The sequence below is a fragment of the Scylla paramamosain genome, chromosome 24, assembly GCF_035594125.1.
Source record: "Scylla paramamosain isolate STU-SP2022 chromosome 24, ASM3559412v1, whole genome shotgun sequence".
NCBI lineage: Eukaryota > Metazoa > Arthropoda > Malacostraca > Decapoda > Portunidae > Scylla > Scylla paramamosain.
Genome location: NC_087174.1, coordinates 20,358,243 through 20,380,607, shown reverse-complemented (window position 1 = coordinate 20,380,607; position 22,365 = coordinate 20,358,243). Strand labels below are relative to the sequence as shown.

The following is a 22,365-nucleotide window of genomic DNA, read 5'->3' as shown; positions in this document are numbered from 1 at the left end:
AAATTGAGATAACCTACAGTGTGCAAAATTTATTACTGATTTCATTTCAAATACCACTGGCAGCCAAACTACTTACAAGAATTGCATTTATATCAACTGAAATTTTTTTTAAAGTTTGACAATTTTTCATGCTGCTCCAGTCCCTCTTAATTTAATGAGCTCCACTGTATACCATTAATTAAAAGGTCCTTACCAACTTAATTATGTACATTTGTTCCATCGCCTACACCACTGTTGCAATGCTGCTCTCAGGTCTTGTACTCCACCCTCACATGGTGCAAAACATCCTCATCATTTTATCTGAGTTTTAGAGATATGTACATTATCAATCAGATGATGCATAAGTCTGCTTGGTGCCTTACAAATATAAGTTGGTATCTTCATTGAATCCATGCTACTGATTGCCACTATCCTCCTCTAAACTTAGTCATATGACAAAATTGCTAATCATGTGCTTGTCAACATGTGCTTGTAAATCGTGTTCTTCCTTTGTGTGTTGTGGAAGGAGGAAGGATCCTTGAACAGCCACACTTACAAATATGCAGCCAGGTATGTAAGAGTATTTATAACAAAAGAAGAATTGCTTCTTGAACATTATTAATTGCAGATTATTCCACAACATATTTAGACTCCCAGACAACTATACATACACCCACCTTGACATTTTTATATTAGCTGTTTTATAGTGGAGTAAAAATGAAATTAGCATCCAATTATCAAATTTATTGGAAATAATTATGGACTTCTTCAAACAGACTATGATATTACAAATGAATATTTTCATGGAGTAAAATATAATACCTGTTTGATTTTGAAGTCATTTAGAAGTAAAGGATAACTAAAGAACAACTGAATTAATTTCCCTTTTCCCAGCCTGCTTCCCTCCCCAGCTCCTAGTAACAATTATTGCTGCCTGTGGTCACCAGAAGTCCAAGTAAATTTGATAAAATGAGACTGTGAGTACTGTACACATACATGCCGGTGCGAGAGCTAAAAACCTTAGAGCTTGTTATTTGTAACATTTACATGTAACCTCATATGAAGCTTATAAACATACAACCACAGAACTGAATGCATGATAATGTCTTGCACTTTTGATATTACTAATTCAGAAATCTGACTAGAATACCCCTTCCCACAGATACATTCTTACATCAATACTTGTGAAATATGAGGTTTAAAATGTACATTTCTAATCACCTCATTCATTAGGTACACACAGTAACTGACTTTTGGGCCACTTGATGCTTTCACTCACCAAAAGAGATCATGCTAGTCATTTACTTTACATTGGAAAGCTGTACAATGTTTTCATAACTTAAAGGGATCTTTTTCACAGTGTGTGTGTGTGTGTGTGTGTGTACAGGTTAACCACAATTTATGAATGATTTAAGTTCTTTCAAAAAAATATATAAATCAGATATTTTCTCAACAAATACATCATATCTGGCAAGACACATTCCAGTGAGTATAAACCACATCCTTAGAATGTCATTAAACATAAGAGATATTGTATATAATAGATTTGTGACATAGGTATTGTATTACAAACATGCAGATATATTGTATATCAATAGATAACATGTATAAGTAATAGGATATTTAAGGCATCACCAAACTGTTGATGAAATTTCCCATTTATTTACATGAATAAAATCAATTTGACTGAGAAACATTTTTGGCAAGAACAAAGTAAACTTCACCAGGATATCAACTATCACTGGGTAGTTGATAAATGGGAAAAAGGAAATATTATTACAAGTATCATCTGTTTCTAAGAATTCTACATAGTAAAATATAATGTATGGACAACAAATAACATAATAGATAGTCAACAAAAGTAGTTTTCTAAAGTCTTCACTACTTTTGGTATCATAAGACACCATTTAACTAATAATACCAGTACAGTGTGAGAAGCTCTGCATACAAGTGTCTTCACCTCTGGCTACTTGGCAGCAGTCAGAAGTCAGGGTGGAAGGCTCAGGCTCCTCACACTGAATTATTTATTGATGTATCATTGATGCATTGACCTGACATTCTACTTTAATTCACTTTTATGTAATCAAGTGTATCTTTAAGCAATGATACAAATGTACATTTGCTTAAAAAGTGTTTTTGTAGTCAATGTAAAAGGCTTAGTTGCAAAGCTGCCTCTGGTGACCCAAGGCGTCTGGTTTTTCAAGGTGGTCACCAATGAAACTGATCTATTTAAAGTTAGTATGGCTTTGTATCCTCTCAAAGAAGGTCCAGGAACATTCTCAGTGATTCAATTATCACAAATAAGTTGCTTTTATGTTCAGGACCTAAGCTGCCCATACAGCTGTTTAGCATGCCCTGGAAGAGACTTGTGAAGACATGCCTCTATCTCCTCCTTATAAAAAGTAAATCTGTCATCATATTAGCAAAACTGGGTGAGTGACAGAGATAAACGATCAAGTGTGAGGCAGCAGCAATGTTTACTTGTAAAACTGTAAGTGTATCAAGTGATGTGTGTTCAGTACAGATGATAGATGACTTTTCTTTTTTTTAGTTGTCCTTTCAAAACTGGAATATGTCTTCCAAAATGTAGCATCTTAAAATACATTGGTTATTTGTTAATAAAAGGAAAAAAAAAACTATTTATCATAACTTTAAAAATGTCCAAGTCTGAACATCCATAAATCATGGTTCAGCATATATATATATATATATATATATATATATATATATATATATATATATATATATATATATATATATATATATATATATATATATATATATATATATATATATATATATATATTTGTATGTGTGTGTGTGTGTGTGTGTGTGTGTGTGTGTGTGTGTGTGTGTGTGTGTGTGTGTGTGTGTGTGTGTGTGTGTGTGTGTGTGTGTGTGTGTGTTTGGATTTGATCACTTTAAATTTATAGTAAAATTTTAAGTATTACATTATTAGTTTTATTGCACATTACAAAATATATGGAAACTGGAGTACACTTCACATATTTCAGTATTTTCTACGAATACCTGAATTCTGGCACCTTAACAGCTGGCAATTATTCATATAAACTTTACATAGGTTTTCCTAATATGTGACATTTTTCAGTTTTACAATAAAGCTCAGAAAAATTTATAAGCCATACATTAAAACAATGAAGCTGTTGTAGATAAATGTGTTAACCACTGCAAACTATTTATAGAAGGTGACCTTCCTACTTACACTTATAAATTTTCACTTGTTTTGACCTATAATATTACAACCATGTCAAAGCTAGTGAACCATTGGTATTCACCATGAATGAGTTTTATAACAATCTTTAAGCATAACCATAATTATGTACTTCAAATAAATAATGATGAGAATCTTTTCTACTTTCAACATAAAATATTGTCTAATACAGGTAATATGAGGCACAAGTCAAACACTTCCAGTCATTCAAAACTCACTCTTCCACTTCTCAGACTCAAAACACACACACATTCACCATTCCATTAAGTAACAAATATGCTAGCTGACCTGGGCCAGGAACTCTAGGGAAGCTTGGCATACATGTCATCAATTTGTGGGGTGAAATACTTTTTGAGTTGTGGCCTCTTGGACTTGAGGGTTGGGGTGAGGAGGCCATTCTGCACGCTGAACAGATCTGGATGAAGGTATATGTCCTTAGCCTGGAAAAATAAATGCCTGATAAGTACAGATGTAGTCACTGGAAATATAAAAATCCAAAAAAAAACTGATTCGGAACTTGATAACTATTTTGGTGACCAGAGATAAAAAGGTTCAAAGAAAAAAATTATACAATGTTATATGCAATGTTACTCTATGATATGAAAATAAAATCATCAGAATGTTCAGTGATGCATTTCCTATTTATGAAACATACTTTAGATATCTTTCTTGTAAAAAATTTCCACACAAAGATTTTCAATGTACAATAAATCTTTTGGAATGAAAAGTGTGTGTGTGTGTGTGTGTGTGTGTGTGTGTGTGTGTGTGTGTGTGTGTGTGTGTGTGTGTGTGTGTGTGTGTGTGTGTGTGTGTGTGTGTGTGTGTGTGTGTGTGTGTATTTACCTAGTTGTGAAATACAGGACAAGAGCCACACTAGGCTCATGCCATCCCATCTCCATATCGACTTTTATCAAGATTTTCTTTAAATTTATGAATTGTCTTTGCACACACAGTTTCATCCTTAGGTTCATTCCACACTGTTATACTTCTGTGTGGGAAGCTATGTTTCTTGATGTCTCTTCTGCAAACACTCCTTTTCAATTTCCTTCCATGTCCTCTTATGTTTTTTCATATCTGGTATCATGAGGTCTTCTCTGTCCAACTTTTCCATTCCTTCCAATATTCTATATATTGTTATCAAATCACCTCTTTCCCTCCATTTTTTCTAGTGTAGTCAGGCCCAATCTCTTCAACCTTTCCTCATAACTATATTCTCTTAAGCTTGCAGGGATTTTAGTTGCAGCTCTCTGGATTCTTTCTAACTTTCTTTTATCCTTTTTCAAGCTTGGCGACCACACTAACGCTGTGTACTCCAATCTCAGACGTATCATCGTTGTTATCAGTTTTTTATCACATCTTCATCAATATAGGAGAATGCTATCTTGATGTTTCTCAGCAGATTATATGTTTCTCCTATAATTTTGTTTATGTGCTTCCCAAATGATAAATTATCAGTAATAAATACTCCTAGGTCTTTTTCTTCTGATCTTATAGAGATTTCCTCATTCCCTAAGTAATAGTTGCTAACTGGTCTTCTCACACTTTTTCCAAACCTCTTCACACTACTTTTTTTAGCATTAAATTCCAAGTTCCACCTCAATGACCATTCATTAATCTTAATTAAGTCCTGATTTAAAGCACTGCAGTCCCCTTCATTTGTTACTTTCCTCATAATCTTAGCGTCATCAGCAAAAAGGTTCATGTAACTTTCTACACCTTCTGTCATATCATTTACATAAACTGTGAACATAATACTCGTAGGTGCAAGTACCGAACCTTGCGGAACTCCACTTATTACCATTCTCCAGTTCAACCTGCTGCCTTTAATTACTGTCCTCATTTCTCTGTCAAAAAGACAGTCATCCACTTTAACAGTGATCCACAAAGTCCTCCAATTTTTTCCAATTTCCATATTAGTCTTCTGTGCGGAAGTTTATCAAATGCTTTTTATGTGTGTGTGTGTGTGTGTGTGTGTGTGTGTGTGTGTGTGTGTGTGTGTGTGTGTGTGTGTGTGTGTGTGTGTGTGTGTGTGTGTGTGTGTGTGTGTGTGTGTGTGTGTGTGTGTGTGTGTGTGTGTGTGTGTGTGTGCATGCGTGTTCAAAAATTAAGAAAAAAAATTCAAAATTCACTACACCTCTGGTCAAGCATTCTAAATTACAAAAAAAAAAAAAAATTATATATATATATATATATATATATATATATATATATATATATATATATATATATATATATATATATATATATATATATATATATATATATATATATATATATATATATATATATATATATATATATATATATATATATATATATATATTTTTTTTTATGAAGGAAGGACACTGGCCAAGGCTAACAAAAATCCAATAAAAAAATATGCCCACTGAAATGCCAGTCCCATAAAGGGGTCAAAGCAGTGGTCAAAAATTGATGAATAAGTGTCTTGAAACCTCCCTCTTGAAGGAATTCAAGTCATAGGAAGGTGGAAATACAGAAGCAGGCAGGGAGTTCCAGAGTTTACCAGAGAAAGGGATGAATGATTGAGAATACTGGTTAACTCTTGCGTTAGAGAGTTGGACAGAATAGGGGTGAGAGAAAGAAGAAAGCCTTGTGCAGCGAGGCTGTGGAAGGAGGGGAGGCATGCAGTTAGCAAGATCAGAAGAGCAGTTAGCATGAAAATAGCGGTAAAAGACAGCTAGATATGCAACGTTGCGGTGGTGAGAGAGAGGCTGAAGACAGTCAGTTAGAGGAGAGGAGTCGATGAGACGAAAAGCTTTTAATTCCACCCTGTCTAGCAGAGCAGTATGAGTGGTGGAACCCCTCCAGACATGTGAAGCATACTCCATACATGGACCCTTGTACAGTTAGCAGCTGGGGGGGAGAGAAAAACTGGCGGAGATGTCTCAGAATGCCTAACTTCATAGAAGCTGTTTTAGCTAGAGATGAGATGTGAAGTTTCCAGTTCAGATTATAAGTAAAGGACAGACCAAGGATGTTCAGTGTAGATGAGGGGGACAGTTGAGTGTCACTGAAGAAGAGGGGATAGTTGTCTGGAAGGTTGTGTCGAGTTGATAGATGGAGGTATTGAGTTTTTGAGGCATTGAACAATACCAAGTTTGCTCTGCCCCAATCAGAAATTTTAGAAAGATTAGAAGTCAAGCGTTCTGTGGCTTCCCTGCGTGATATGTTTACCTCCTGAAGGGTTGGACGTCTATGAAAAGACGTGGAAAAGTGCAGGGTGGTATCATCAGCATGGGAGTGGATAGGACAAGAAGTTTGGTTTAGAAGATCATTAATGAATAATAAGAAGAGAGTGGGTGACAGGATAGAACCCTGAGGAACACCACTGTTAATAGATTTAGGAGAAGAACAGTGACCGTCTACCACAGCAGCAATAGAACGGTCAGAAAGGAAACTTGAGATGAAGTTACAGAGAGAATATATATATATATATATATATATATATATATATATATATATATATATATATATATATATATATATATATATATATATATATATATATATATATATATAATAAATCTCAACCAGTAGACAGGTAACTGTCTATAGCTGCACTGCATCTGAACCAGCAGCTCCTACCTGCTCGAAGGACTTGAGACCAGCTGCCTTCCCAAGGTTGGTGATGTCGTCCATTATTAGCTGCTTTACATGAGGGTTGGCACAGAGCACAGACAGCGTGCCAGGGATGTCCTGCTCCCGGGCCCATCCCTTCACTGACTCCACCTCCGGCACCACGATAGCCACCACACTTGACTGTACAGAGACACATCATTGATTACCAGATAGGAAATATTGCCAGCTTTCTTCTTCATTTCATACTTAAAATCCGGGTAGCTTCTTTGAAACATAAATCAGTCTATTCGAACTTGAACTTGTATGAAACTAGATACTTTTAGACCAAGAAATTCACTAGACATGGCACATAGCTCATTGATTTTAAGAAAGCACCCGTGAAACTTAGTTAAATGCATGTAATCTCAACCTGAACAAGAGTATGAGACAGCCGCCAGAGTCAAACAGTTAATGTCTTATTCTGCTTTGTGGAGTTGGATGGCTTACCACTCAACTGTACAGACGCATGCCAGTATTATTTTTTTCCTTTCTATGTAAGAGTGGGACGCGCTAAGGGCAACAAAATGATTGAAAAAGAAAAAAAAGATCCAGTGAGAAAAAAAGAAGGCCCACTGAGGAAAAAAGGCCTGCTGATAAGAAGCAAGACAACAAACACTTCCTGTTTTTATCATCACTTGCTTTGTTTAAGGTTCCTGTGGGTTATGAATCTCTCCCACTTTTCATATCACTGCCTATTCTTACATGTCAAATTGTTTTATTTAAATAATTCTCAGATTAGGAATGATGATATATATATATATATATATATATATATATATATATATATATATATATATATATATATATATATATATATATATATATATATATATATATATATATATATATATATATATATATATAAAAAATTTAGAAGAGGAATGAAAGTAGCAACTGTGTTTAAAATTATATATATATATATATATATATATATATATATATATATATATATATATATATATATATATATATATATATATATATATATATATATATATATATGTATAATTTTAAACACAGTTGCTACTTTCATTCCTCTTCTAAATTCATTGCCTGCTGTCAAACACATGATAATCTCTCTCTCTCTCTCTCTCTCTCTCTCTCTCTCTCTCTCTCTCTCTCTCTCTCTCTCTCTCTCTCTCTCTCTCTCTCTCTCTCCAATAGGGCAGTCCCAAAAACTTAATCCTGTCTTGCTATACAACATGTAGTTTGGAATACACAGAGGGATGTAATTTACCAATAAACGTTAGAACATCTGTTAATTGCCACCATGATAACTCTTAAAACCTTTGCAAAATTCTGTTCATGCATAGTAATTCCCAAATATAAAGGTTAATCTATACATAACAAAAAAATATTGAAAGAATGCTTTATAAATACATTTCAACCATTTTCTGTGATAAGTCTACATTGTCTATTCAATCACATGATACAGGGCTTAAGATGATAATCAGCAAAATTACCCTCCTAATATTGTAAGGGAGTGAACAAAGTCATGAGCAACAAAAGACCATATTGTGAAACACTTCTCACATCCCATTTACTTTAAAAAATCTTTAGTTGAAGTTTCACAGGTTTTTAATGGTGTTTTTATGGTTCCAGTGACAAATTAACAAAATTTCTATATTATCAACAAGGGAAACACTCTTGTGAACCCAGCCAATCATCTCTGTGGCCTTTGAAAATAGTCATGATGAGACAGCAATGTGTTTCAGAATATTGCCAGACACCTGCACTCACCTTGAGACTTTCTCCGTGCACAAATACTTGGGCTACATATTGTGATCGTACATAAATATTTTCTATTTTCTCCGGTGCTATGTATTCACCTTGTGAGAGCTTGAATATGTGCTTTTTGCGGTCAATTATTTTTAATGTGCCATTCTGAAAACAATAAGGGCATTAGTATCCTCAAATTCATAAAAAATAATGCAGGAGTGTTACTCAGATGTACTTTATTTCACAACATTGAAGTTACCTCATAGAAATATCTCTTTCAACAGACAATTTAGCTTTTAAAATTAATTAAGTTGAAAGTATGTTAAAAAGAATTAATTCCAATATTAGTAAAAATACCATCATTATTAATGGATCAAACATGTACATATAAATGAACTTATGAATTAACAATTCAGTTATTCTGACAGTTAAATTAATAATTCATAAACACATGAAGTACTAGAACATCAGAAGCGACAAAGCTTTATTTTCTTCTTCAGTCAAAATCAGAGCAAACACTTACAGGCAGCCACTGGCCAATGTCGCCTGTGTGGAGCCATCCTGCGGCGTCCAGTGTTTCCCGAGTTTTGTCTGGGTCCTTGAAGTAACCCTTGAACACATTGGTGCCCTTGATACACACTTCACCTTGCCCTAAAATGAGTGGATTAGACACAATTCACATTTCTCTAAAAGTACATAATTCTTTCTCTTCTCATTGCATTCTGACAACAGATCAAGTTTTAGTGGTTACACAAGAGATTTATCTGAGCATAATGGCTTCCCTTTTTGTGGAAGATATTGACCTGGCATGCAGACATATAACAGAAGTGATATAAGGACATAAGAAACACATGGAAATAAGGGAACCTGCAGGAAGCCATCAGGCCTACATGTAACAATCCCTACCGTACAACACCTATTTTCACTTATCATCCCCACCCACAAATTTGTCTAATCTTCTTTTAAAGGTCCATAATGACTCAGCACTAAAAACCTGATTATAGTGTGTGTTCCATTCATCTAACACTCTATCTGAAAACCAGTTCCTCCCTATCTCTTTCTAAATCTAACTTTTCAAACTTGAACCCATTATTTCTTGTTCTATCCTGATTACTGATCCTCAGAATTTTGCTTATGTCACTCTTGTTATATCCCCTATAACACTTAAAGGTATCTTACCCTGGGATGCATAGTAATCCATGTCTGGGACGTCAACCAGCTTGATTGCATTGCAGGCGATGGGAGGACCCACGTGGTCAGGCTTATAGTCACCCTGGATGGTCAAGGTGGCAGGAGCTCCACACTCAGTCTGTCCATAGCCCTCAACAATCTGAAACCAAGGAAGCATGAAGAGTATATTAAAGTTTCCCAATTACTGGTGCAGAGCACTTGAAAGAAATTACTAAACAAAATGAAAAAAATAAATGAATAAAAATAATAATAATAAAATACAAAATAAATAAAATAAAATCACAAATTCTTCCCTTCCCTCATAACTTGTAACTGAATTCTTGTTCACACTCATATTAGAAAACACATGTGGTAACAACAAAATACAAAATGGTTATTAGAGGATTGGAAAAAATTAAAGAAGAGAAGAGCATGGAGAAGTGACCTTTGAGAAATAAAAATGACTCAACTGCATAATGTAATAATATTGCACACTGAAACATTATGAACATATCCTGAGAGAGAGAAAAGAGAAGATGAACACAGAGTAGTTAAATGTGAAGTCTGAATAATCTAAGATGATCTTTTTTGGATGGAAGAAAAAATAGCATCCAAGGAAAATCATCAAGGCCATTCCTTGCTGAAGACTCTTCTGAGGGAAACAAGGCATCAGAGGTCAGGCTGATGGTGATTATGGTGATGACAAACACTTCTCTTGCTCCCTGAGGCCTCAAGGTGCCACTCACCACACAGCCCAGTGCTGCCCTCATGAACGTGAGGACATTGCCGGCCAGGGGCGCCGACCCCACCACCAGTAACCTCAAGCGGCCCCCCATGCCATCCTGAACCTTCTTGAACACCAGCTTGTCCCATATGGAGGTTCTTCTTATCACACCCCTGAAAATACAACAGTTTCATCTCTCATCATAAGGTTGTATAATGAAAATCAAGAATGTCACTAAGATCACTAAGCAGGAACATTTATTTATGTGTTTCAGAATAGCAAAACACTTCAGTAAATTATGCACCTTGAGTTCAGGAATTTATGTAGCACTGCCCTTGTTATGAATAAGAAATAACATTTTCCATGTTAGGGCTCCATACAATGGCATATTTGTAAAATAGAAGATTTATCCTAGGCAACTTGTAATAAAAGCCATCCCTGCTGTAAGTGTTAAATCAGAATGTAAAGTGTATGTGAAAAAATCACAACAAACCTCTCAAGTTCTGCTTTCTTGCTTGCCAGTGCCATTTTCAACATGAGTTTCTTTACTGCAGATCCATTCACTGCAGTAGTAACCTTATCGTACACTCTGTTGAGGAGACGTGGGACGGATGGGGTAATGGTTGGGCGCAACGCCTTATAGTCATCAACAAGATTTCGAATGTCTCCCGAGTAGAAGCCCACGGCACCACCAGCGATGTAGACAGCAACCTCACAGCAGCGCTCCAGCATGTGTGCCAGGGGCAGGAAGGATAACAACACATCACTCTGAAGGGAGGCACAACAAAAAGTAAGTACAAGCTAGAAACACAATGAGATATGTATTATGCACTATTCTAGCATGTTGCGCAGTGGCCAATGGCATGATTTAATTATTCAGAGAATGTTTGAATTTAGCACTTGCACAAATGTGTTCATTCTTTAAACAGCTAATATTTTTAAACCTTGAAAAATTTATATCATCCAGCACACAAGAAGGTATTATCAGTCAAAACAAAAGAAATTACATATGTTCATTGTCCTCCAGAATGAATTATACAAATGGCACCAATTAGCCATTCACTGATCCAAAGTTGTCCATGTGAATGGACAGCAACAGTGTGCCCTGTGGTACTGACCAGTGAATGGCCAGGTGTGTGGGTTACCTTGTGTGGCTTGTGTTCTGCCAGCTGCAGGAGAGTTGCTGACACATCAGCGACTATGTTTTCATGAGTCAGCATGACGCCCTTTGGGTTGCCAGTCGTGCCAGAAGTGTAGCATATGGTGCACAGGTCGTCGGGCCTTGGAGGCTAAGGAACAAAAAATCAAGCATAGTTAATTTAAGGAAGCAGTCTAATCTCAAGCAAAAACATGTCTTCTGTTCCTGTCTACCAGATATATGCCTGCGACATCCCAAATAGAGAGTATATCAGTAAAATGTAAGTTACATTCTTCTTGTGAGAATGTGTTATGCTGGTATCACTTATGTCCAAATATATTCATGCTACAGTGCCATTAAGCTGTCTAACATTACTATGTCAAGTGACCAGCAGGACAACTTCTGGCTGGCAGCATCACAGCAAGGAATCATATTTTGAAACACTTCTGCCTGCACCTGGACCACTTTCAATAAGTTCTATTTGAAATGAAACATGTTTTTAAGGGTGTTTTTACAGTTCTAATGATAGATTGATAAGATATCTACATTATTACCAGGAGAAACACAATTGAAAACCCATTCAATTCTTTGTGACCTTTGAAAACAGGTAAAGTAAGTGTGCCACTCTTGGTAATAAGGCTGAAATAGTGAGCAGGGCAACAGAGGGACAAAGATACACAGATAATATTCAGTATAAACTCACTAATTCAGGTAGTTGGCTGGCTGCCCCCATGGTTTCCACTTCCTCAAAGTATTTTATGGTAATGCCTAATTTCTTGGCCCGCTCGGAGGTCTCAGCGCTAATGTCCTTTATTGCGATGAGTATCTTCAAACACTTGGGGGGACTCTGCAGCACCTGAGCCATCTTACGGTCATCCTGGCACACCACTGTCGTGATGGAAGCTGCAACGCATCATGTGAGTTAATACTTGAATAAAAACACAAAAATGTGCCTTTCATTAAACAGCATTTTGATATTTTTTTCTAGTTTCCATGAATGGAGAAATATTTCCTGGAGCACACCAATGAAAAGCCACCCATAACATTCATCAGTGGCCATACAAAATTATGTGACATTAACAGTACAGTGCAGCACATAATGAATGATTCCTTACCCTGGTTGATGATGAAGTTGCAGGCTTCTGGCCCCAATGTGTCATAGAGAGGCACAATCACCATGGACTGACAGTACAAGCCCTGCTCCGTCAGGATCCACTCGGGACAGTTTTGAGAATAGATACCCACGAAGGTGTCTGGCCCTGGGGGAAGGCCCAAGGAAACCAGACCTGCCCCAAAGTTCTTAGCCCTCAGGAGCGCCTCGTTGTAATGCAGCCACTGATACGGCTTGCCAGGCCCCTCGCGGTAACCCAGACAGGGACCATTATCTGTAATGCGATGACAAGTGAAACTCTGACCCATGCCCTGGCAATATGGAGTGTTCTCATTTGAGAAACCTTCACTTTTAGTGCTAAACATCACTTGTTTTAAATTAGTGTTGCTTATCACAAACATCGTAAGGACTAGTAGGGATAATGATCTTACGTTCTTCCTTTATTCTCCTTTTGACTTTTTTTTTTTCTTTGTCAAAGGATGTTTGTGGAACCATGTGAATAAAGTGTGCGGTGCTGGTGGGAGGCTGCTAATGTTGGAGGGACATCATGAGGGTAGACTAGTGTGCTAATGATCAATGCTATGTCCTTTCTGAAGCTACAAAAGTCTGAGCAGGCGTCCCTCAGCAGGTGCCAAGGTATCAGCTGAAGAGTCACGCCTCACACCACACTCGCCTGACCACGCCAAGAAGAAAGAGGCGGCATCTGTCATATGACTAAGATCTAAAAACACAATCATGTGTTTGAGTTTTGAATGAAATCAAAGTATATTATCTTCCAACACTCCTCATGGTGGTCAAATGCTGTTTTATAAGTAAGGAGCAGCGAGACTTATTATCATTTTTATTTATTTATTTATTCATTTTATTATTATTATTATTATTATTATTATCATTATTATTATTATTATTATCTTTTTTATTTATTTATTTATTTATTATTTTTTTTTTTAGCAATGATCCTATGTCCATCACGCAGTTAATCACCAATCACAGGAGACACTGAACTCCAGCATCAAAAGCCAGTGACGGACACCTGCCTGGCCTCACTCAATTGCACATCTATCCTGAGGTGTGTGAGCCTGTGAGGCGTCACATCCAACGCGCCACATGACTTGCCGCCCGCACCACGAGGCCATCACGTGGGGCTGCGTGCGTCCACAATGAACAAAGTCCTTTCATAATACTCTAAAAAAAACAACAGTGAGGCCATTAAAATTATAAAGAGTTGAGAGTTACACCGCCGTCTGTGTCACTTAAACGCCAGGAAATCTCACTTCCCCAGGCACAGCGGGCGGGCACATGACCACACCTACATTATTTCTGGCGTGCCACCTTACGGTTGGCACGACACACCGCAGATCTCGCCGTGATTCAAATGAGGGGATCGCGCCGCCAACACCCGCCACCTTGTTAACATCTGGAGGAAGATGCTAATAGAGATGACAAGCGTTGTCCACCAACTCACTCGTGCGTTTGGGGAGTGGTGTTACATTTACGACTGCTGTTACTACTGCTACTACTACTACTACTATTACAACAACAAAAACAACAACTACTACTACTACAACTCCTATTCTTACTACTACTACAGTACTACTACTGTTTCGTACCACTATTACAACAACAACAACAATTCGCCTACTACTACTACTACTACTGCGACTTCGACTATTACTACTACTGAACAAGAGAGGATGTATGGACGTGAAGAAATATAATCAGGTATCCAAACAGAGCAACATATGAGCGGCACAGTGACAGAACTGGTGTGGGGGTGCCTGTGAGTGTGCGTGTGTATGTGTGGAAACTATGCACTACTGTATGTCATGTTATTGGCCGAGTTTACCTTGAAAGGGAACACGTTCTCTTAGTGTCCCCCGTGTTCCGTTTACCTGCCTTACAGACATTATCCTTATTCTTAGTGATAAATTAGTATAAGGCTTATTTACTCATTTTATATCATGTAGTATTATTCTCTTCATAATCTAAGTTCTCTATATATGTTTGTATGTGTAAGGAAGGAAGTGTAATTGAGGTGGAAATATATTGAAATGAGGGGAGATTGAGTGGGCAACAACACATTCCGCAGAGAGGAAAAGCAGTGCCTTAGGCGTTGAGGTAGATCGGAAGGGGGGCGTCTCTCAGGAGGAAATTTTGGTGTGGAATGGTGGGTGCTACTGTGGGTTGTTATCTACTTGTCATGAACTTTCTTTGGTATGCGATCTACACTTCATATTGCGATCTACGTCTTATGAATCTACTTTTGTAAGCAATCTACACTTTATATTGTGATCTACAACAAGAAAAGTTGTACTTATCTAGAACAAGGAAAACACTTTGCCATAGTTTCGAGAGAAAATGTCTGGTTAGAGAGTGGGGCATGAGTGCAATGTCTGTTCTAGCGTAGTTCAAAGAGACAGCGAGACACTTCACCCTAATTATTCTGTTGGCGGATGATGAGAAATGAACCTTCTGACTCTATTTAGCATTTTTAGCCAATGTACTGTACGTGCTGTTCATCGCTAGAATATGAATAAAAGATTTTTTTTTTATATTTTAAATTTTCTCTATGCTATGTATGCGTGTATCATTCTAGAATAACCCTAGATGAGTATTCATGTGCCAATTGGAATCACACACTTGCGGATTTTATATTTTCGCGCGTAGTGTTCCCACAGAAATGGGTATTTGACAACTCTTGTTGGTTATACCCACAATGTAACACATGCGCTCGTAGGGGAAGGGTGTGCGCCAGTGCTCCCCATAGATTTCTGACTATGGGAAGTAGTTGTGTATCCAATTGGCACAGGTATACCTAAATCATTTTTTGGATGAAAAAAAAAGTGTGAAGGAAAGTTGCCATATCTTTTGTTGTGTTAGATGATTTGGCGCGAATTTTCTGAGTGTTACTTTGAGTAAAATTTGTTGCACAGTAGACATGATCCATATATTAAAGCTAGTTTTATACATTATCTACGTTATTTTATTGTATTTTTATTTATTTATTTATTATTATTATTTTTTTTGTAGGTTTGAGTCATGGCCTCAAAACGAACGAGACCAATTTCTGAGGATGACATGTCAAATACTGAATTCCAGTGTGATGTCTCGGTCACCAGACATCACACTAGAATCAGTCACTGATGGCGGGAACCCCTTAGCGAACGTCTATTGGGATGTCCCCCTCCCCCTTCATCTCGTGGCTCCTCTCCACCATCAGAGACACACAGAGTGTAGTGCTTTGCCTGGTGGTGGTGTATGTATTTTATTATAAAACATAGCTAATAGTAGCCCAGAATACTTATTTTTGTACCACAGTACCATTTAGAATCAATAAAGCATGTCTTTAAATATATATATATATATATATATATATATATATATATATATATATATATATATATATATATATATATATATATATATATATATATATATATATATTTTTTTTTTTTTTTATTTATTTTATTTTTTTTTTCCTACAGTGATTCCAATTGGCACACGTTTAAAATCACCCATTTTGATTCATTCCAGGCACCGTGACTGCTTTGAAGCAAAGGTTTGGCAGGTAGAGTGTGGCATCCATCATTGTGCTAGTTTACTTTGGTAACAATTTTTTCTCTTAATTTATTATTATTATTATTTTTTTTTTTTTAATACCAGCAAATCTCAGATTTTCTTTTTTTTTATTTCAATGGACTTTACGTCAGATTTCCAATTTCTTTTTATTACAAAAACTCGCTAGTAGTAGTAAGGAATACTTATTTTTGTACCTGACTATCATTTAGCATCAATAAGACATGTCTTTATATTTTATTTTAATTTTTTTCCTACAGTGATTCCAATTGACACACGTTTACCCGAATCGTAAAAATTTTGATGTATACTTTTCTAAGGATAAGAATTTGTACAGTGTAAATACTTTTTCCTTGTAGATAAAAAACGTAAAAAAAAAGTGTAGATATTTTTTCCCTTTAGATAACAAGCCAAAGTATGGTGTAGATATTTCTTCCCTACAGATAACAAGCCAAAGTAGCACCGAATGGTGATGGAGTGAGCGTGTGGAGGCATTAGTGATGCGGCGGCACAACCTTGATATCCAGAATCAGGTTAGTGAGTCTTTTGTGGTACCAAGAGCTCTTGTCCCCTGAAACTCGGTTGGTGAATTGTGCCGGTGACGCTGGCTTGGGGGGGAGCATAGATCAAACCGGGAACTATTTTCTGAGTGGAGGCTGTGGTGTTATCCTTGGAGGCTGGTGTTATGTTGTATTGGTGAATTTGCGGATGGTGTTATGGTGTTGTAGGTGATCTTTGGCGATCATGGTGATGTCTTGTGAGGTGTGAGGAGAGGAAACACGGGATTTATTGTTTGGGGACGCGGTGATGGCGTCTAGGTAAATTCCTGCGGCTGAGAAAAATATTTCAGTGGCCGGTGGGGGTACAAAAGGATTCTGTCGTTGTGTGTAGTGACGGAAACGTCGTATATTAACGTGTATTACCTAATTTTGTCTGTGAATTATCATTATTATTAATATATAATGTTGTAACATAGAATAATCGTGTTTTCTACCCCCCAACATTGATCTGGTATTTGAGGTGAGTCCTGGGTTGCCGTGTCAAGGTAAGGGTACGGTGAGAGGGTGTAATTCTGGCGATTTCGGATAGGTCGGGTAGGCACTCGAAGCCTTTAAAAATCCAGACCTTTAAAACTTTCCGGGAACAGTGTAACGTCCACTTTCTTGGGAAGATAACCGGGATCGTAAGCTCGTGACAACTATGATAGAAAAAAAAAATCTCTACAAGTGCATTACGAGCTTGACTTAGTCCGGTAAGAAATACAAGCAGGCAAACAAAAACAAATAAATAGAATGAGGCAAAAAGGATAGAACAAGAAATAGTGGATTCAAGCTTGAAAAGTAAGATTAAAATAAAAGAGATAGGAAGACACTGGCTCTGAAGGAGAGTGGTAGATGAATAGAATAGACTCAGTAATCAGGTTGTAAGTGCTGAGTCATTAGATTTGATTAGAAAAAATATAAGGATGGTGACGATAGATGGATATAGGTAGGAATGTTTCAAACAGGGGCTGCCACGTGCAGGCCTGATGGCTTCTTGCAACTTCCCTTATTTTTTAATGTTCTGATGGTCTATACATGGATCGAGGTAACGTGAAAAGTTAGATTTAAGAAAGAAATAGGAAGAAACTGATTCTCAAGTAGAGTGGCAGATGAATGGAATGGATTCAGTAATCAGGTAAGTGTTGAGTCATTAGAGAGCTTTAAAAGAGCAGAAAGAAAAATAAGGATGGTGATGATAAGTGAAAATAGGTAGGAATGTTTCATACAGGGATTGCCACGTGAAGGCCTGATGGCTTCTTGCAGCTTCCCTTGATGTTCTTATGTTCTAAACGCAAGGGTCGAGGTAACGGAGACACTCACTTGACTCTCTCACGCCTCGTCGGAACACATCGTAGAGGGTGCGGGTGTCTTCGTACACATACTTCATAAACTTGGTCTCCTTCGCCTCCTTGGACAGCTTGGACACTCTGATCAGTTCGCTCCCCTGCAGGACAAGAGGACGAAGTGTTAGTTCACGTATCGGCAGGAGGAGGGCGATAGTTGTTTTAGTAATGATGGTGGTTGGTGTCGTAAGAATAAGAATAGTCATAGTCATAGTCATAAAAGTACTACTACTACTAGTAGTAGTAGTAGTAGTAGTAGTAGTAGTAGTAGTAGTAGTAGTAATAGCAGTGGTAGTAGTAGTTGTTGTTGTAGTAGTAGTAGTAGTAGTAGTAGTAGTAGTTGTAGTAGTAGTAGTAGTAGTAGTAGTAGTAGTAGTAGTAGTAGTAGTAGTAGTAGTAGTAGTAGTGGTGGTGGTAATTATAATAATAACAAGAATAATAGTAATAATAATAATAATAATAATAATAATAATAATAATAATGATAATAATAATAACAATAATAATAATAATTGTTACGCCCCATCGGGGGGTAACGGGGGACCGGCGACTCCTTAGGAGTTGCCGTCCCCCACCGCTAACCTACGTTCTATCCGATCGGATGTCTTTACCCCTGACACCTCTACCTCCAGGTGTCGGGTTGGGCACGTGTACACTCTACACTTCTAGGCCGGTAATTCCCCCGGCTTTGCCGGGGGCCCCCTGCAGCACAGCAGATCCCCCAGGGTCGCTTATCGGCTCGCCCAATCATGCCTTAAGTTGGAGCACATCACCCTCGACGATGTTGCTCCTGCGATGGCCGGGATGTGAACGAGCTGTCCACTACTGTCAACTGCACTGCCTTCCCTGGGCAGAGGTGCCAGCAGAGGCGTACAGGAGGGGCGTTGTGGCTCTGGTTCACCGGCTAAACTGGTCTCTGTCGAGGTTCGTTGGTGAAGGATGGCACTCGGGTAAGTTTTCCGGCGCCCCAGGCGCACCTCGGGCCGGTGAGCTGCTGTGTGCACGGCCCGGTGCTGTGGCGCTCGGGACGCTTCCACTTGCAGATATCAAACTAGTTCGCTGTACACTGTTGTCATGTTATTGGCCGAGTTTTCCTTGAAAAGGAACACGTTTTCTTAGTGTCCACCGTGTTCCCTTTACCTGCCTTTCAGACATTATCCTTATTCTTAGTGATAAGTTAGTATAAGGCTTATTTACTCATTTTATATCATGAGGTATTATTCTCTTCATAATTTAAGTTCTCCATGTGTTTGTATGTGTAAGGGAGGAAGTGTAATTAAGGTGGAAATACGTTGAAATGAGGGGAGCCTGAGTGGGCAACAACACATTCCAGAGAAGGGAAAACAGAACGTCCTGAGATCTTGAGGGGAAAGCAGAGGGCTTTAGGCCTTGAGGTAGAACGGAAGGGAGGCTTCTCTCAAGAAGAATTTTGGTGTGGAATGGTGATGGAGTGAGCGTGTGGAGGCATTAGTGATGTGGCGGTATAACCTTGATATCTAGGATCAGGTTAGTGAGTCTTCTGTGGTACCAAGAGCTCTTGTCCTCTGAAATTCGGTTGGTGAATTGTGCCGGTGACGCTGGCTTGAGGGGAGCATAGGTCAAACCGGCAGCCATTTTGTGAGTAGAAGCTGTGGTGTCGTCCTTGGAGGCTGGTGTTGTGGTGTATTAGTGAATTTGCGGATGGTGTTATGGTGTTGTAGGTGATCTTTGGCGTTCATGGTGATGTCTTGTGAGGTGTGAGGAGATGAAACACGGGAATTATTGTTTGGGGACGCGGTGATGGCTGCGGCTGAGAAAAATATTTCAGTGGCCGGTGGAGGTGCAAACGGATTCTGGCGTTGTGTGTAGTGACGGAAACGTCGTATATTAACGGGGGGGGGGGGAGGGGGCATCCTGAAGGCGGAGGTCGCTGAGCACACGGCCTCCGCTCACCAGAGGTATCTTGTTTCTGCCTTGGTCTGTCCTCGCTTTCCACGAGGGTTGTTGTTATTCCCAGCGCCAGGCCCACTGTGCTAGGTCACCACTAGTTTTTCATGTAAACACAAGCCTCTACATCTGCATCTATTACCCTCTCACAGCTCATGTGCGCGCCCACAGGCGCGTGAGTACTTGTGTCTGGGTGCATGTGGGTATGTGTGTGAGTGCTTGGGTGTAGGTGCGTGTGTGTGAGTCCTTGGGGCGTAACATTAATAATAATAATAATAATAATAATAATAATAATAATAAGATGATGATGATGATGATGAGGAGGAGGAGGAGGAGGAGGAGGAAAAGGAGGAGGAACAAAGTACACGAAAACATAAAGATATATATGAGCATAATGAGGTAATGGAGAACTTTCAACGAGACGCAGAAGAGAACAACAAATTTAACACAAGGATGATACAAGAGAGAGAGAGAGAGAGAGAGAGAGAGAGAGAGAGAGAGAGAGAGAGAGAGAGAGAGAGAGAGAATGTTTAAGTCCCCTGTGGTTCCTTTCGTCAGGTATTGCCGCCACAGACACACGAGTCACACCAAAATGAACATAAATAGACGGGAAGGAGTGAGTGAGGCGCCAAACTTCTTAACACACACACACACACACACACACACACACACACACACACACACACACACACACACACACACACAGTATTTCGTACAATCAACTAGTGCTTTCTGTTCTTATGGTAAGATTACTTCGCTACCACCTGGGAATGATGCTTCTGTTCCTGTTTCTTTCAGTGGAGTCGCCACATTTCTTTAGTAAATAGTGGGACGAAAACAAACGAACAGGAAAACCAAAAGGAAATGACGAGTGGTGCAATGCGTATGTTAAATGTATTGCAGCCTATTAACACTCTCTCTCTCTCTCTCTCTCTCTCTCTCTCTCTCTCTCTCTCTCTCTCTCTCTCTCTCTCTCTCTCTCTCTCTCTCTCACACACACACACACACACAAGTCATCTGTCGGTGTGTCGCAAGGTGTGGCAAAAGCTATACCTACTTGCCCTTTAGCACCAATGACATGACACGCACACACGACAGCCGCCCCTCACCCTCGATAAACACCCTGACACCCGACTCGTTACACTCACCCAAGGGAGGGAGCTCGAGTCAAGAGGCTCCTTGCTCACACCAATGAAAGAGGCAGCTCCTGTTCTCAATATCATAAGACTGCTCGTTCTAACTCTGCTTGATAGTGACAGTAAGACACAGGTTGCTCGAGATGAAAAACCCTGGACGATTTTACTGAGAATAATACATACAATACATGCTAGAGGCGTGTTTCAAAATTGTAGTCAACGCTTGTACCAGAAAGACATGTGTTGCTTGAATTAAAAAAAAATTACCTAATTTCACTGAGCATAACAATGAGTGCAAATAAGTCATCGTACCAGGAAGACACGTGTTGCTTAAGTTGAGAAACACTAGGTGATTTCACTGAGCAGAATTACGAATACCTTGCCAATAGCGTCTTAAAATTGTAGCCTAACGTTGCACAAGAACGAGACTTTTTGTTTGAATAAGAAACCCTAGACGATTTCACTGGGCAGAGTTATGAACATAGGCACTAAAGATGTTTAAATTATTTGATCATTCCTTATCTTATACTGTCAGTGCTGTCTTTCTCAACTGTCCTGAAGCTTGCGACACACCATTTTATTAGGGTTATGGCTTGACGTGGCAGTGAAGGGGCTAGCAAGGGATTAGCACACTTTACAGATGGTTTCAAGAACACTTTAGGAAGGAACACAACAACTTGGTGACTCAAATTCCTTGCAGCTGTAGCCTTGCTTGCTCGTTCCCGAAGACCATTTGGATTCTATTGACATATTCTTTGTTTTCATTTGTTTTTTTCTTTCCTACCTCTAATCACCTTAAGGTTTTAGTTTATTAGTGTGCGTCTGCTTGTTTATTTGATATCTCTGCCTGCGTCTTGCTATATATACTGCTCTCTCTCTCTCTCTCTCTCTCTCTCTCTCTCTCTCTCTCTCTCTCTCTCTCTCTCTCTCTCTCTCTCTCTACCATATCCTGAAACACTTCTGCCTCGTACCTTTACTACTTTTAAAACCTCTAGTTGAAGTTACACGGGTTTTTAAGGGTGATTTTATGGTTATAGTGACAAACTAACAAGATTTCTACATTATCAACAGCAGAAACACTCTTGAGAACACAGTTATTCGTTTCTGTGGCCTTTGAAAATATTCGTGGTG

The 22,365-nt window shown here is 38.5% G+C and overlaps 1 protein-coding gene across 6 annotated transcripts in view; it reads right to left on the bottom strand.

Moving 5' to 3' along the window:
* Nucleotides 1-708: 708 nt before the first annotated feature.
* The window catches only part of LOC135112861 (long-chain-fatty-acid--CoA ligase 1-like), a 104,482-nt gene continuing 82,825 nt past the window's right edge, over nucleotides 709-22,365 (bottom strand). For all 6 annotated transcript variants that reach the window (XM_064027766.1, XM_064027762.1, XM_064027764.1 and 3 more), the window contains 11 exons: nucleotides 18,151-18,274; nucleotides 12,717-12,986; nucleotides 12,305-12,504; nucleotides 11,609-11,752; nucleotides 10,957-11,231; nucleotides 10,486-10,636; nucleotides 9,749-9,899; nucleotides 9,093-9,220; nucleotides 8,591-8,734; nucleotides 6,818-6,991; nucleotides 709-3,651 (listed from right to left, as the gene is read on the bottom strand). In XM_064027766.1, coding sequence (XP_063883836.1) covers nucleotides 3,514-3,651; nucleotides 6,818-6,991; nucleotides 8,591-8,734; nucleotides 9,093-9,220; nucleotides 9,749-9,899; nucleotides 10,486-10,636; nucleotides 10,957-11,231; nucleotides 11,609-11,752; nucleotides 12,305-12,504; nucleotides 12,717-12,986; nucleotides 18,151-18,274 — 1,899 coding nt within the window. In that variant the 3' untranslated portion in view covers nucleotides 709-3,513. The remainder of the gene's footprint in view (nucleotides 3,652-6,817; nucleotides 6,992-8,590; nucleotides 8,735-9,092; nucleotides 9,221-9,748; nucleotides 9,900-10,485; nucleotides 10,637-10,956; nucleotides 11,232-11,608; nucleotides 11,753-12,304; nucleotides 12,505-12,716; nucleotides 12,987-18,150; nucleotides 18,275-22,365) is intronic.